A 15,250-nucleotide genomic window follows, 5' to 3' on the forward strand; every position below is an offset into this window, starting at 1 on the left:
TGAAGGTTTTAATGAAGGCTTCTAGAAATATGTGTTCATGAAGTATGTTGCCACTAGTGTCACATTATTTTTGGCTTGACAACTTTATAGCATAAATTTTACTATTTTGGGGTGGTTCCTATATTTTGTCATTTGTGGCATATATTTCATTAGAAAGTAAGTTCACCACTGATAGTAGTTGTTTCATATCACTAATTGCAATATGCAATGAATTGAATCTGCTGGTTCTTTTAATCTCTTATGTAATCACTTCCAATTAGTGTATCAGAAAACATTCACTAGGTGGCTGGTGTGTTTCCTTAGGTGGGAGTGACCTCTCAGAAGACTATGAAGTTACTTCCTGCCTCAAGACATAGAGCCACACAAAAGGTACTGTACAGATCCTGGTTTCTCCCTATCTCTTTGCTCTGACAGAGAAGAGGTTTATATTCCTTTCTTTATTACTAAGTTACTCTTTTTAAAATGCTGATGTTAAAATGGAAACGAATTTCTTTTAATTTGAACAGAGTTTGGAATACCAAGGGACATCCACAGTCAGTAATTTTCTTGGATATTCTAATTTTTATGTACAATCTGTAATAGTTTGAGCAAACTTATTGAAAAGTATATTCCAAGGTGCTCGATAAATGTTGTTGACTGACTGAAAAATATATTCCATTCCCCTGTTAACAATTTACTCAGTGTGTAATTGTGTGTACTAGATTGTGTATATGAAGAAGAAACATAAAGCACATTAGGATATAGAGAAAATTCTTTTTATTTTTTTATTAAAAAAAACTTTTCTAAATGTTTATTTCTTTTTGAGAGAGAGAGACAGAGACAGAGTGTGAGCAGGGAAGGGGCAGAGAGAGAGAGAGACACAGAATCAGAAGCAGGCTCCAGGCACTCAGCTGTCAGCACAGAACCCAATGCGGGGCTCAAACTCCTGAACTGTGAGATCATGACCTGAGCTGAAGTGGGACAGTAAACTGACTGAGCCACCCAGGTGCCCTGGGAAAATCCTTTTTAAACTTCATTGTATTTTTAAGAGTAATTAAGTATTTTGATGTTGAACTTTTTATTTAATTAATGATAATTATATTTTTTAAATATATTTTTAATGTTTATTTATTTGGGGAGGAGGGGCAGAGAGAGAGGGAGATAGAGAATCTGAAGCATGCTCCAGGCTCTGAGCTGTCAGTGCAGAGCCTGACGTGGGGCTCGAACCCGTGAACTGTGAGATCATGACCTGAGCTGAAGTCGGACACTCAACCAACTGGGCAACCCTGGCGCCCCACAATGACAATAATTTTTGTAGCAATATTGATCCTATGATTTCTATAAACCAATTATAATTTCTTAGTAGACTGGTAGGATATTTTAAAAAAAAATTTTTTTTTCAACGTTTTTATTTTGGGACAGAGAGAGACAGAGCATGAACCGGGGAGGGGCAGAGAGAGAGGGAGACACAAAATCGGAAACAGGCTCCAGGCTCCGAGCCATCAGCCCAGAGCCTGACGCGGGGCTCGAACTCACGGACCGTGAGATCGTGACCTGGCTGAAGTCAGACACTTAACCGACTGCGCCACCCAGGCGCCCCTATTGGTAGGATATTTTAATAGCTGCAAAATAAATACAGTATTCTGATGTAGTAACATTTTACTAATATAAATCAACATATTTTTCATTGCCATTTATTGTATTTGGTCTACTAGATCAGAACTTTTCAAACTTTTTTGGCCTTAAGGCCCTTTTACACTCTTAAATTATTGAGGATCCCAAAGAACTTTTGTTTATGTACGTTATATCTATCAATATTACTGTATTAAGATTAAAACAAATATCTAAAATATTTGTTATTTTATTTTTTAGACAATACACCCATTACATGCTTACAAAGATAACATTTTAATAAAAAATAACTGCATTTTCAAAAACAAAAAGAGGATTTAGTGAGAATAGTGGAGTTGTGTCACACTTTTGCAAATTCTTTAGTCTGGCATAAGCAAGGCATTTAACTTCTCATATCTGTTTTCTACATTCAATCTGTTGTCTTGGTTGAAGCATACAAAGAATATCCAGCTCACACAGACACAGTTGAACTTAGGAGTTATTTAAATAGCTTTTCCAGGTAATTATGGCTCCTCACATATACTTGACAAATAGTAGTTACTTAAACATTAGTTGCAATGTGGATTAAGAAGCCATATTGATTAGCTTTTCATACTTTGATACATTAAAAACCATTTGTACATTGAATGGATCTTTTACCCATGCATAGTTTTATAGCATCCTGTAATGGTCATTTGAGATTATTGGTTCATTGAGATATACAGATCTTCCAAAAATTGAATGTTCAAATGTTGATTATTCCAAATGTTATTATAAAATATAAAGCAAATCACATTTGTTGATGTCACTACTGATTTCATCAGAAAAGTTGTTAAGTATGGAGTAGCTGTCCAGCTCACAGTGGCAGATTCAAGTCTTCCGAAGTACTTATTTTCACTTGAAAACCCAAATTTTATCATTGGGAGCAAATACTTTCAATTGTTTTCCTTTAAAATGACAAGCTCACTTATTTTAGGTTTTTGTTTTGTTTTGTTTTGTTTTTTAATGTCTACAAATACCAAGTGTTAGTAACAGCTTGTTATTAACCATTGTCTTCTTTTTTTTAATGTTTATTTATTTTGAGAGAGAGAGAAAGCCAGGGAGGGGCAGAGAGGGAGGGAGTGATTGAATCCCTAGCAGTGTCCCGCGCTGTTAGCACAGAGCTGGGTGGCAGAGTTGGGTGCTTGCAGGGTTTGATTTACAAACCGTGAGTGAGATCATGACCTGAGCTGAAACGAAAAGTCAGACACTTAACCCACTGAGCCCCCCAGGCACCCCTTAACCATTGCTAATAGTTGCTAGTTGTTCTTTCATTCTTAAAATTGTGTTTCTTGAAAAGATTGAATAGTTCAGCTTGTGACTAAAACTGGTATTAAGTGTTTTTTGGTATGCAGCAAAAGTGCTTTATGCATATTTTTTATTTTCTCACACTAAATATTAAAAAGACATGATTCAAGGGCCAAAATTCAAGAAGATTAATAATTTTTATTGCTTCATCAAGAACATTCTTACATGAAGTTTGATTTTTTTCTTTACTCTCAAGTGGTGATGAAGATTACAGTGACAACCGATAAGGTTTGTTGTCATTGTTTTGATTCTTGCCAGACACCAGCAACTTTATTCACAATTGCTCCGCATCATCATCGTAAATATCAACATAGCAAAAAAGAAAAATAAAGACTTACTTAGAAAAATAGTTTTCATTTGCAGATTCCCTAAAACGTTCTTGTTGACCCCAGGAATCTAGGAATCACACTTTGGGAATCCCTGTAATTATTGTTTTCACAAATTACTGGAGTAGTGTAGTGTTTAAAAAAAAAAACAAAACTCAAAACCTTAACTGTTCTTATGTATTTTTTCATCTGAATAGGAATCTGCCAATACCAAAGGTCCATAAATCTCCTGAAAATGTGTGCATAATTATTTGTGAATGTTCATTGATCTAGAAAGAAAGTCCATAGCTTTCATAAAATGCACAAAGGGATTTGTGATCCCCACACCAAAGTTAAGAATCAGGGACCCAAGAATGTGGCCTGTGCAACATCAACTTTTTGATAATTGAGACTTGTTTTGTGTCCTAATACATTGTCAATTTTCTAATGTTCCTGTGTGCTTGAAAAGAACATTTATAATGTACTTAGGATGAGTGAATTGCTTATTTATGTACGTGTGAGCACACACTCACACACACACACATAATCCTACACATATGTACATGAATGTACACATACATATGTACATACATATTAGATCAGAGGTAATTGTTTTTCTAATCTATATCCTCTTTTGTCTGCTTGTTTACCAATTCCTGAGAAACAAGTGTTAAAATCTCCCTCTGTATTTATTTCAAAATAATCCATTGGTTACATGTTGATAGTTGTTGAACCTGAATGATGGATATGTGGGAATTCATTATAATATTCTGTCTGCTTTTGCATAGGGTGAAATTTTTCTATTAAGAAGGTTTTAAAAATATCAAGTAGGTCAATCACAACTTTACTGATAATCTGTTTTGAAAGTTAATCTTGGGGCACCTGGGTGGCTCAGTCGGTTAAGCGGCTGACTTCAGCTCAGGTCACGATCTCGCGGTCCGTGAGTTCGAGCCCCGCGTCGGGCTCTGGGCTGATGGCTCAGAGCCTGGAGCCTGCTTCCGATTCTGTGTCTCCCTCTCTCTCTGCCCCTCCCCCATTCATGCTCTGTCTCTCTCTGTCTCAAAAATAAATAAAACGTTGAAAGTTAATCTTAACATATTCTTATCCTCTAAGTTAAGGAAAAAAATTACCTCCCTGACATTTCTGTTTCTGTTCTCTTGCTCTCTTTACATTGTAGGAACAGAATATATGACCAATAACTTCAATAATGATTCTCCCTACCTTCTCGTTGCCCCTTTCTTGTAATTTCTTGGAGTATTATTTTTTGTGTAGGCACTTTCCTAGATTTTCTGATCTCTACTTTCAAAATTATGATTTATATTTTGAGATCTTGTTTCCCCCATATAAGTTAATAGGACATAATTATAGTAATTTCATATTCTCTTCAATCTATTGTAGGTGGTTATTGGAGATCACGATGGGGTAGTTATGTGCTTTGGAATGAAGAAGGGAGAAGCAGTGGTATGTATAGCTTTTTTTTTTTAGGAGAAAAAAGGATTTTCCTCTCTCTTTCTTTCTTTCTCTCTTTCTTTCTCTCTTTCTTTTCTTCCTTCCTTCCTTCCTTCCTTCCTTCCTTCCTTCCTTCCTTCCTTCCTTCCTTTGTAGGCTCCACACCCAGCATGGAGCCCAGTGTGGGGCCCAAACTCATGACCCCAAGATCAAGACCCAAGCTGAGATCAAAAGTCAGTCACCTAACTGACTGAGTCACCCAGATGCCTTGAAAAAAGGATTTTCTAAAAGAGAAACACACTACTTGTTGAATACTCTTAGGTTAAAATTGTCCTAAAAACAATGAAAAATGCATTGTGAGAAAAGTAGTTACATGAAGTATAAGGCTACAGGCAAGACAACAGTCATGTTCTAGCTAGCTGTAAAACACCTTTGACAGCCTAGGGTGATATATTAATTTTCTATGGTGTGTAACAGATTACTTTTGGGGGTTTGAATCGATACTATTATCTCATAGTTTCTGTGGGTCAGGAATATGGTTTCGTGTCTTACATAGCTACAATGTAGATATTAGCCAGGATCTATTCCTTTTTGGACCTGGGGTCCTATTCCAAGCTTACATGGTTGTTGACGGGATTCAGATTCTTGCTGTTGTAGGACTGAGGTCCCCATTTTATTGCTGTCTATAAACCAGGGCCTGCTCTCAACATCTTGAGGCCCCCACAGTTCTTTGCCATATGGTCTTCTCACTGGCCCTCTCATGGTGACCTGCTTCAAGCCAGCAGGAAAATCTGTCCAGTCAGCTAAGGTAGAGTCTTAATGTAACTTATGTAACATAATATAACATGGAAGTGACTATCCCATCACCTCTGCCTCTTAATGTAACCGAATCAAGGATGTGATTAATGCATTATCATATTGACAGATCATAGTTTACAAGCAATGGGTCTGAGCTGTGAACACTTATATATTCACTATACATTATGTAGAATTTATAAAAAAACTGAATAGGGTAAAAACTGTCAGAAGGTGCAGTGTTTCTATTATTTGTATATTCTCCCAGATACTTTATTCTCTGTATAAAGTCATTGGAGGGGAGGGAGAGAAATTGGTGCCAATAATAAAATGGAAAATAACCAGGAAGAAATTAATAGTACAAATGGTATTTCCAATTAGATATCAAGTTATACATTCAGGTTTTCTTTTTTTTTTTTTTTTATGAACTTTATTGACAAATTGGTTTCCATACAACACCCAGTGCTCATCCCAAAAGGTGCCCTCCTCAATACCCATCACCCACCCTCTCCTCCCTCCCACCCCCCATCAACCCTCAGTTTGTTCTCAGTTTTTAACAGTCTCTTATGCTTTGGCTCTCTCCCATTCTAACCTCTTTTTTTTTTTTTTCCTTCCCCTCCCCCATGGGTTCCCGTTAAGTTTCTCAGGATCCACATAAGAGTGAAACCATATGGTATCTGTCTTTCTCTGTATGGCTTATTTCACTTAGCATCACACTCTCCAGTTCCATCCACGTTGCTACAAAAGGCCATATTTCATTTTTTCTCATTGCCACGTAATATTCCATTGTGTATATAAACCACAATTTCTTTATCCATTCATCAGTTAATGGACATTTAGGCTCTTTCCATAATTTGGCTATTGTTGAGAGTGCTGCTATGAACATTGGGGTACAAGTGGCCCTATGCATCAGTACTCCTGTATCCCTTGGGTAAATTCCTAGCAGTGCTATTGCTGGGTCATAGGGTAGGTCTATTTTTAATTTTCTGAGGAACCTCCACACTGCTTTCCAGAGCGGCTGCACCAATTTGCATTCCCACCAACAGTGCAAGAGGGTTCCCGTTTCTCCACATCCTCTCCAGCATCTATAGTCTCCTGAGTTGTTCATTTTGGCCACTCTGACTGGCGTGAGGTGATACCTGAGTGTGGTTTTGATTTGTATTTCCCTGATAAGGAGCGACGCTGAACATCTTTTCATGTGCCTGTTGGCCATCCGGATGTCTTCTTTAGAGAAGTGTCTATTCATGTTTTCTGCCCATTTCTTCACTGGGTTATTTGTTTTTCGGGTGTGGAGTTTGGTGAGCTCTTTATAGATTTTGGATACTAGCCCTTTGTCTGATATGTCATTTGCGAATATCTTTTCCCATTCCGTTGGTTGCCTTTTAGTTTTGTTGGTTGTTTCCTTTGCTGTGCAGAAGCTTTTTATCTTCATAAGGTCCCAGTAATTCACTTTTGCTTTTAATTCCCTTGCCTTTGGGGATGTGTCGAGTAAGAGATTGCTATGGCTGAGGTCAGAGAGGTCTTTTCCTGCTTTCTCCTCTAAGGTTTTGATGGTTTCCTGTCTCACATTTAGGTCCTTTATCCATTTTGAGTTTATTTTTGTGAATGGTGTGAGAAAGTGGTCTAGTTTCAACCTTCTGCATGTTGCTGTCCAGTTCTCCCAGCACCATTTGTTAAAGAGGCTGTCTTTTTTCCATTGGATGTTCTTTCCTGCTTTGTCAAAGATGAGTTGGCCATACGTTTGTGGGTCTAGTTCTGGAGTTTCTATTCTATTCCATTGGTCTATGTGTCTGTTTTTGTGCCATACATTCAGGTTTTCAGTAAATTCTACAATCTTTTACTTATACTGCTAAAATTTATAAAAATTATGAAGAAAGCAGGAGAGATTAGTTTTAAACAGACAATTCAAGTGTAAAAAGATGTCCATTGGAGCCAGTGGGGGAATCTTGTTAAAATGCAGGTTCTCATTCAGTAGAAAAGTCTGCATTTTTAATAAGGTTAATCATACTAATCGCACTGCTTAATGAACTCTACTTTGAGTTGCAGGAGTTTAGATTTTAATGATGTTGCTGAAATATGTGTGGCAATAAATATTCTAAATTTTGAAGATATTTAGCCAAAAACCTTGAAGACCCACTGAAGTAAATACATTTGTATCTAAAGATGTTTCTATATAATGGAACTATAATACTTTGTGTGTTCGAAATCACAGCGTTTTTTATGGTAAAAGAAAATGCTTACAATAAATTTGTGTACTTAATTTTTCCCCCATGATTTTTGCAGGCAGTGTTCAAGACTTTACCAGGGCAGAAGATTGCAAGATTGGAGCTAGGAGGGGTTCTTAATACACCCCAGGAGAAAATTTTTGTTGCTGCAGGATCTGAGATTAGAGGCTTCACAAAGAGAGGAAAACAGTTCCTCTCTTTTGAAACAAACCTCACTGAAAGCATTAAAGCTATGTATGTTCATCCTTTTTTTATCTTTACATATCCATTTACAATATTTTAGATAGGTGACAAACATCAGATTGAGTCTCATATCTTAATAGATTTCCTGGGAAGTAAAATTGCCTAAAGGTACTTTGTTAGTAAGAAACTAATTAACCTAGAATCAGTACAAAATCAATTGGTTGTTGAAATGTTTTCTTTTAAAGACTCTCATAGTATTTATACATTAATTTTTGACTAATTGGTTCAATTGATTCATGATTAAGGTATAAAAGAAAAAAGTAAAAGAAATCTAGAGATGTTTAGGTTCCTGTTCCTTTGATGTCTCTGGTAATTTTGGTTATGAGGTAGCATCATTTTGTTAAAAAGCTGGCTGTCAAAGTTGGTAACTACCAATAGGATATAATTTTATGTAAATCAGTTAAGACCCTGAGTAAAAATAACTCCCTTAAAGGCTTTTGGATATGTGAGATTTTGAAGTTTAAATTTTAGTTTTTTTTAATCATGGGGGGCTGAAAAGCCTTTAAAGTTTATCTAACACACTGTCCTCAAACCTACTACTGAGGAGAATCCCTTGGCAGCTTAAAAGAGTAGATTTCTTGTCTTACTCATACCTGTAGAATTGGAATTATTAGGAGTGGGTTAAAAGAAAAAAGTTCTTCATTTGACTATGATGCAGCCAAGTTCTATAAGCAACCAGACATTGGTTTGAAAACTGCTAACTCAGTTCAGCGTTCTGTGTAATGCACAGCTGTCCTGTATAATTCTGTATAATGCATGTCTCATGTCCTGACATCCAAGCCGCAAAACTTTGGTTTGGTGAGATTAGGTAAGATTTAAATAGTGGTACATGGGAGTGAGTTCAGTGGTTTAATAAGAATAGAATACTTTTGAAATGCTTTTGTAGATAGACATGGTCAATGATAATTGTAAAATACTAAAATCAAAGTAATACATTAATAATTAGCATAACTCACATTCAGAAGGATATGTGGGCAAAGGTTTGAGAAAGATAAGGAATTTCCTAGACAATAATCGCTTTTGCTAGTTTCTTAAATGTTTTTATTGGAGTGGCAGTGGCAGGATGGAGAAGATCTTTACTTAATTTTTGAAAATTTATTGTCTGAATCCCCAAATTTATAAGGGTGCATAGGAAAGCAAGGTTATAACTTGGCAAGATTCAGTAAGAGAGCACTTACAACAACTTACAAGTTGGTTACCACTCATGCATCCCTTCCCTGCTTAACGTTTCCATCTATCCCTGCTCTTGTCAACAATAGTGATTGTAAGCAGTACTTTGGAAAATGTGTAACTGCAATATAATTGCAAATGTAATACAGATGGATTTCTAGATGAAACTTTAAGTCTTGAAAAAGAATTTTGTTAGTTGATAAAAATGATATTGAGGACTACTGAAATCATATGCAGAGCCACAGAGTGAGACCACTTAAGTGATAATTGAAGAAGAGAAAATCAATGAGGATAATTATAGGATAAGAAATAATTTCAATTCCAAAACTTTTTAACTAGACTTTAGAAGTTTCACCTTCAAATAAACCTTCAAATAAAATTACCTTCTTTATTATCACCTTCTTTATGGTTATAGCAGTCTACAAGTGAAAGGTAATATACTAGTATATAATTTTTGTCAAGTTTCAGCTCCCCAAGTGAAAACTGGATTCGATATAGAATTAGAATGTTGTTATGATTATTGCCTACATTTTGTTAAATATAATTTAAAATGAATGTTTTTCATTTTTTTTCAAGATAAAGATCTAATGAAATCATTTTTTTCACTGTTTACCATTTAAAGTAGATTCATTTCCAACAGCCTTTGCTAGACAGTTCAGAAAAGTAGTAGGAAAGCTAACTCTAAAGCTAAAAGCTACCTAATGCAGTCTACTCCACTACTGGTTGTGTGCCATTAGGCAAGTTACCTAACATTTTATTGTTCTCTGTCAAAAGGAATAATAATGGTCCCTGCTTTATAACATTATGAGGATTAAGCTAATCCATGTAATACATGTAAATCATTTAGGACAGTGCTTGTCACATAGTACACATTTAAAAAAAGTTCCTTTTTTCAAATTGTCTTCAGATATAGACAGTTAAATTATCATTGTCTTTGTTTTCATTTTTTCTGAGCTTAATTTTTGAGATGCCTAAGACCTTAAGGTCTTCACAGCTTTCAAAATCAATGTTATACCTAAAGGCTAAAATTAAGTGGGGGAAATGAGGGGGAAAAATATCTATTCTTTAAGTCTGTGATAAAATGATAGAAACTGTATAAACTTATTTTCATCTCATAAAAGTTCAGGAGTTTTCTATGCTTATTTTTAAAAATATGGATATTTTATATTACTTTTAATGTTCTCAGGCATATATCTGGCTCAGACCTCTTTCTCAGTGCAAGTTACATCTATAACCATTATTGTGACTGCAAAGACCAGCATTATTACCTTTCTGGGGACAAAATCAATGATGTCATCTGCCTTCCAGTGGAAAGATTACCTAGTATTACACCAGTATTGGCCTGCCAGGACAGAGTGCTCAGAGTTTTACAGGTTTCTGTGATTTGCATTTTTATAGTTTTTCATAGTTTATGTTAAATAAGTATTACTGAACAATGTGTATTTAAGTTAAATTACTTATTACTACCGCTTTAAATGTCTTACTTAAAATTATATCTGGAAAAAATGCCTTTTAATTGGTATGCTAATTTTTTTTTAACTTGAGCCAAATGTATTAAGATCTTTGGTGAGTTTTAGGCATACATGGGAAAAAGGATGCTTCCTCCCAGTCCCATACATAATTTCTGAGTTAGTCCAGTTTGAATGACTGCCTTTGCTATAGAACCCTTTGCAGCTTTTTTTTTTTTTTTTGGCTTTCTTCCTCCATTACCCTTCCCTCCCTGCCAAAATCAAATAAATGAAGGAAATTGGGTTGGGGAGCGGATTTTAGGCTTTAACAAAGAAGGAATAGTTGAGATCAAAGGATGTATCATTTGAGTTATATTCCATATTTATGACAGTATGTGCAACAAAATAAGCACTCAGTAAATACTTGTTGGATGAAGAGGGAAAAATCATTTTATTGTCCTTATATTTCTATTAAAAACCATGATGCATAAGGTATTGTTATTAGTATAATAGTCACACCTATGTCTCTTCAAAAGTGACTTTCAATAAAATACACATACATACAAACACCAGGATCCATAAAATAAAGTTTAATGCAAATAACATAGAACAGGTGGATTATTTGGATCAGAAACTTGGGCTAATGATAGTGCAGTTGAATAAAAAATCTTGCTGTTTATTCTGTGCCATCACAGGCTATCTCATTCTTTGGAATTTCATAGTCAGATGGCCATTTCTTGGTATTAGTCCTTTTATAGAAGGAAAAATCCAATGGTTCTATGAGGTTCTCCCCGCCCCCCCCACCCCCCTGCCAAGGGAAGATAATGTTCAAGATTCATTCTAGAGAGATGAATAATTAATGTCTTCCATAGCCTGTACTCCCAAATATGAATTGTTTGAATAAGGCTTTTATTTATTTTTTTTTTCTTTTTAAAAAAATTTTTTTTCAACGTTTTATTTTACTTTTTTTGGGACAGAGAGAGACAGAGCATGAACGGGGGAGGGGCAGAGAGAGAGGGAGACACAGAATCGGAAACAGGCTCCAGGCTCCGAGCCATCAGCCCAGAGCCCGACGCGGGGCTCGAACTCACAGACCGCGAGATCGTGACCTGGCTGAAGTCGGACGCTTAACCGACTGCGCCACCCAGGCACCCCTGAATAAGGCTTTTAAACAGGAGCTGGCTAGAATTCAGTTAGAAGTTGTTCCAGCTGATTCTAGGATTCTGCTTTGTTTAACTAGAAGAGATCCGTGTACTTGCTGTAAAAATAAAGAATTCAGTAAGGATTTGTGGGAAATTACAGCTTGAAGCCTTTGCTCTGCCCTTCATACGTCCTTCCTCCCCTTTACTGCTCATTATCCATTGCCCCAGAAGTAGCCTTTTTTTAAACAGTTTTCTTGTGGATTCTTTTGTGTTTATATAGTTGATATATATGAAATTTCAAATGTAATTATAAATAAAAGATAAAGCACATGACTTTTATATATTCTATATATATTTAATTTAACAAAAAGTTCATTACATATTTACTATAATTTCACATTTTTTTTCGTTGAATGATTTATCATAGTTATTTTTTCCATGTAAGTGTAGATACTTATAAGTACCCTATTCTTTGATAGCTTCACAAAATACTGTGTACTAAATGAAAACATTAGAAGAGGCAAAATTTTAAAAAAGACAAACAAATGGACGTAACTTATTTTCTTATCTAAATAACAGGTCATTCTGCCTCTTACTGGAATATGTTTTGGAAGTACCCAAATACTTATTGGCCATGTGACTATGTCAAGTTAACTGCTCCCAACTTCAGTCTCTTCTTCTGTACAATGAAAACACTGAGAACCCACCTGCTGGTATTATCCAACTAAATGAAACAATACATTCAATGTGCTACCCTAAGAGATAACACCCTAGATGTTGGATATTGCTGTTCTGGTGGTACTCACCACCTACCTTCTTGGAGTATCAAAAAGTGTAATGGCACATTAAAGAGTGAGAAGTCCTGTTGAAAAAAAAAAATCTGCATAACCTTCTTGTGTCAGTTACCATCCTGAGAACCTGGACGACCTCTTAAGGTTGACGATGAGAATCAGGTTGAGGGTTAGGTAGGGGCTATTTTCTGCCTTAGATGACACATGTCTGCTACCACTCTGGGACTAGGGTGGCAAACTTCATTCACATTTTTCAGGAAGCAAAATTGAGCCCCTGGGCTTGTCTTTTTCTTAGGAAGTAACTTTGGGTCTGTTTAAATATTTGTGCTCTGAGTTAAAGAAAACAGAACAAACAACTTATTCCTGGAAAGCTTTGATAGGAAAATTTACCAGTGTCAAGTTTTTGGGCAAACAAAGTATTTAAACTGAAAACTTTTCTAAATGTTGAGTATTTTAAATATTTCTTCGTGATCTTTAAATATTATATATTTTAAAATGAGCTAACATATACAAAATTGCTAAAGAAATGCAAGTTAATAATCACAGTCTAACTATTTTCAGCAGTTTTATTCTAGAGTTTTTCTTTATATGAATACTGATGTTATCAAGGAGTATGTATACTAAATTTATGTTCTGTTTCAGTTTTAAAATACTTGTTCTTCTTCAGGGATCTGATGTGATGTATGAAACTGAAGTTCCTGGCCCACCTACTGTTTTAGCACTACACAACGGAAATGGCGGTAATCACAATAAAATAAGGAAGTGTGTTATATTATTTAAGTCTAGATATTTCAGGTTTTTAATCATTTAACTATATATTAAGTATAGTTAATCATTTAACTGTATGTAAAGTTTTTAATAATGTAACTATATGTTAATGAACTGGAATTGAGACAGTAGTCTGATAACTTGCCAGTAACTAACAATAATGAATTGTTGAACTTTAATTTTTAGTGTCCTCATCTTAAAATTAGATGATGAGGAAGGGTCTTATCTCTTAGTTTATAAAATTCTGTGACTATATAACCATCCTCCAAAATTAAGTTTTCTGTCTTTTTATATTTTTTAAATGATATTTTTACATTAAAGTCCATGTATATGAAAATTTTTTCAGTTTTAAGTAGATCTTATGAGTCATGAGATAAGTATAACATGTTGACTTAAAAAATTTTTTTTTTATGTTTATTTATTTTTGAGACAGAAACAGAGCATGAGTGGGGTAGGGACAGAGTGAGAGAGAGACACAAAATCTGAAGCAAGCTCCAGGCTCTGAGCTGTCGGCACAGAGTCTGACGCAGGGCTCGAACCTACCAACCGTGAGATCATGACCTGAGCTGAAGTCGGACACTTAATCGACTGAGCCACCCAGGTGCCCCTAACATGTTAACTTTAATTATAAACTAGGTGACTCTGGAGAAGACCTTTTGTTTGGAACATCAGATGGAAAACTTGGGCTTATTCAGATCACTACCTCCAAACCAATACACAAGTGGGAAATTCGAAATGAGAAAAAGCTGGGAGGTATGTTTTTGATGTAGTTTGGATTCTGAAATGTCATTCATTATTAAATATCCTAAATTTTATATAGTTCATTCTGTTTTATTTATTCACAGTATTTGGTAAGCTTAACAATTTACAGAGCCACCTCAGATTTATTTACTCTTTGTTTATTTAGCAGGTCTGTCATACTTTGGCATCATTTTTTAATTAAGAAATGTTAATGGTAATTTAGGATAGGTAGGCTTTTGTGGGCTAATGTCCATCCATAGTATCAAATCCATTACTCACTGTTTGGTGTAGGAAATTAATTGGAATTTAGGAATATTTGATATTAAGCAAGGAAGAAGTATAGTGAGTCGGAATATTCCGGTTTTCTAAAGGATTTATACCTTTCTGAGGAAATTTATATCTGACTTAGAAAGTAGTAAGATGGCTATTTATAGGTATAGTAATTCTATTCATGTATTCATTTATTCCTTCAACAAATACTTGTTAGGGGAGACAGAGAATAAACAAATGAATAAATAGATAACTTCATCTAACTCATCTGAAAAAAATATCAGACATTGATACATTAGTGATAGGTAGAAGGAAGAAAACTAAATTTAGACTGGGTGGTAATGGAAGGTGTCTTATAAAAGGTGTAATTTGAGCCGAGATCTGATTCATAAGAAAAGGAGTTAGTAATGTAAAAATTGGGGGGAAAATTATGCTCCAGAAAGAGGAAAAAATCAGGGCTGAGGACTTGAGGCATAAGTAAACTTGATTCATTTGAGGAGCAAAGGGAAGGTCAGTGTGGCTAAATGCATTAGCATGACAAGAGAAGTCAGAGACTTAGCATAGGGCCAAATCATGTAGGTCCTTGTGGACCTTGGAAAAGGATTGAATTTTTATCTATGTGCAGTGGGAAATCTTTGGAGAATTGTAAGTGGGAGTATGATATGATCTAATCTAACAAAACAAAACAAAAAACATACCAGGGAGAATGGATCTGGGGGAAGCAGCTCAAAATTGAAAGTGTGGCGATCAGTTAGGAAGTCATTGTTATAGTTGCTATAATTTATTTTAGTCTAGACTACAGATAAGTGGCCTGAGCTAGGCTAATGGTAGTTGGAAATGGGAAGGACTCAATTTCAGTATATATTTTGGAGATAGAGCTGTTAAGATTTGCTAAGGGATTTGGTCTGGGCAGTGAGACAAAGACAGGAATCAGAGATGTAGTCTAGATTTTTGCCCTGAACAACT

The 15,250-nt window shown here is 35.4% G+C and overlaps 1 protein-coding gene across 3 annotated transcripts in view; it reads left to right on the forward strand.

Annotated features, from left to right (window-relative positions):
* The window catches only part of BBS7 (Bardet-Biedl syndrome 7), a 37,667-nt gene that overhangs the window by 1,840 nt on the left and 20,577 nt on the right, over nucleotides 1–15,250 (forward strand). For 2 of the 3 annotated variants that reach the window (XM_043569252.1, XM_043569244.1), the window contains exons 2-7: nucleotides 304–369; nucleotides 4,641–4,703; nucleotides 7,770–7,945; nucleotides 10,311–10,497; nucleotides 13,173–13,245; nucleotides 13,910–14,026. In XM_043569252.1, coding sequence (XP_043425187.1) covers nucleotides 304–369; nucleotides 4,641–4,703; nucleotides 7,770–7,945; nucleotides 10,311–10,497; nucleotides 13,173–13,245; nucleotides 13,910–14,026 — 682 coding nt within the window. Of the gene's footprint in view, nucleotides 1–303; nucleotides 370–4,640; nucleotides 4,704–7,769; nucleotides 7,946–10,310; nucleotides 10,498–12,293; nucleotides 12,428–13,172; nucleotides 13,246–13,909; nucleotides 14,027–15,250 lie in introns of those variants that run through there. The other variant, XM_043569260.1, reaches the window with a different exon arrangement.

The sequence above is a fragment of the Prionailurus bengalensis genome, chromosome B1 (assembly GCF_016509475.1).
Source record: "Prionailurus bengalensis isolate Pbe53 chromosome B1, Fcat_Pben_1.1_paternal_pri, whole genome shotgun sequence".
NCBI lineage: Eukaryota > Metazoa > Chordata > Mammalia > Carnivora > Felidae > Prionailurus > Prionailurus bengalensis.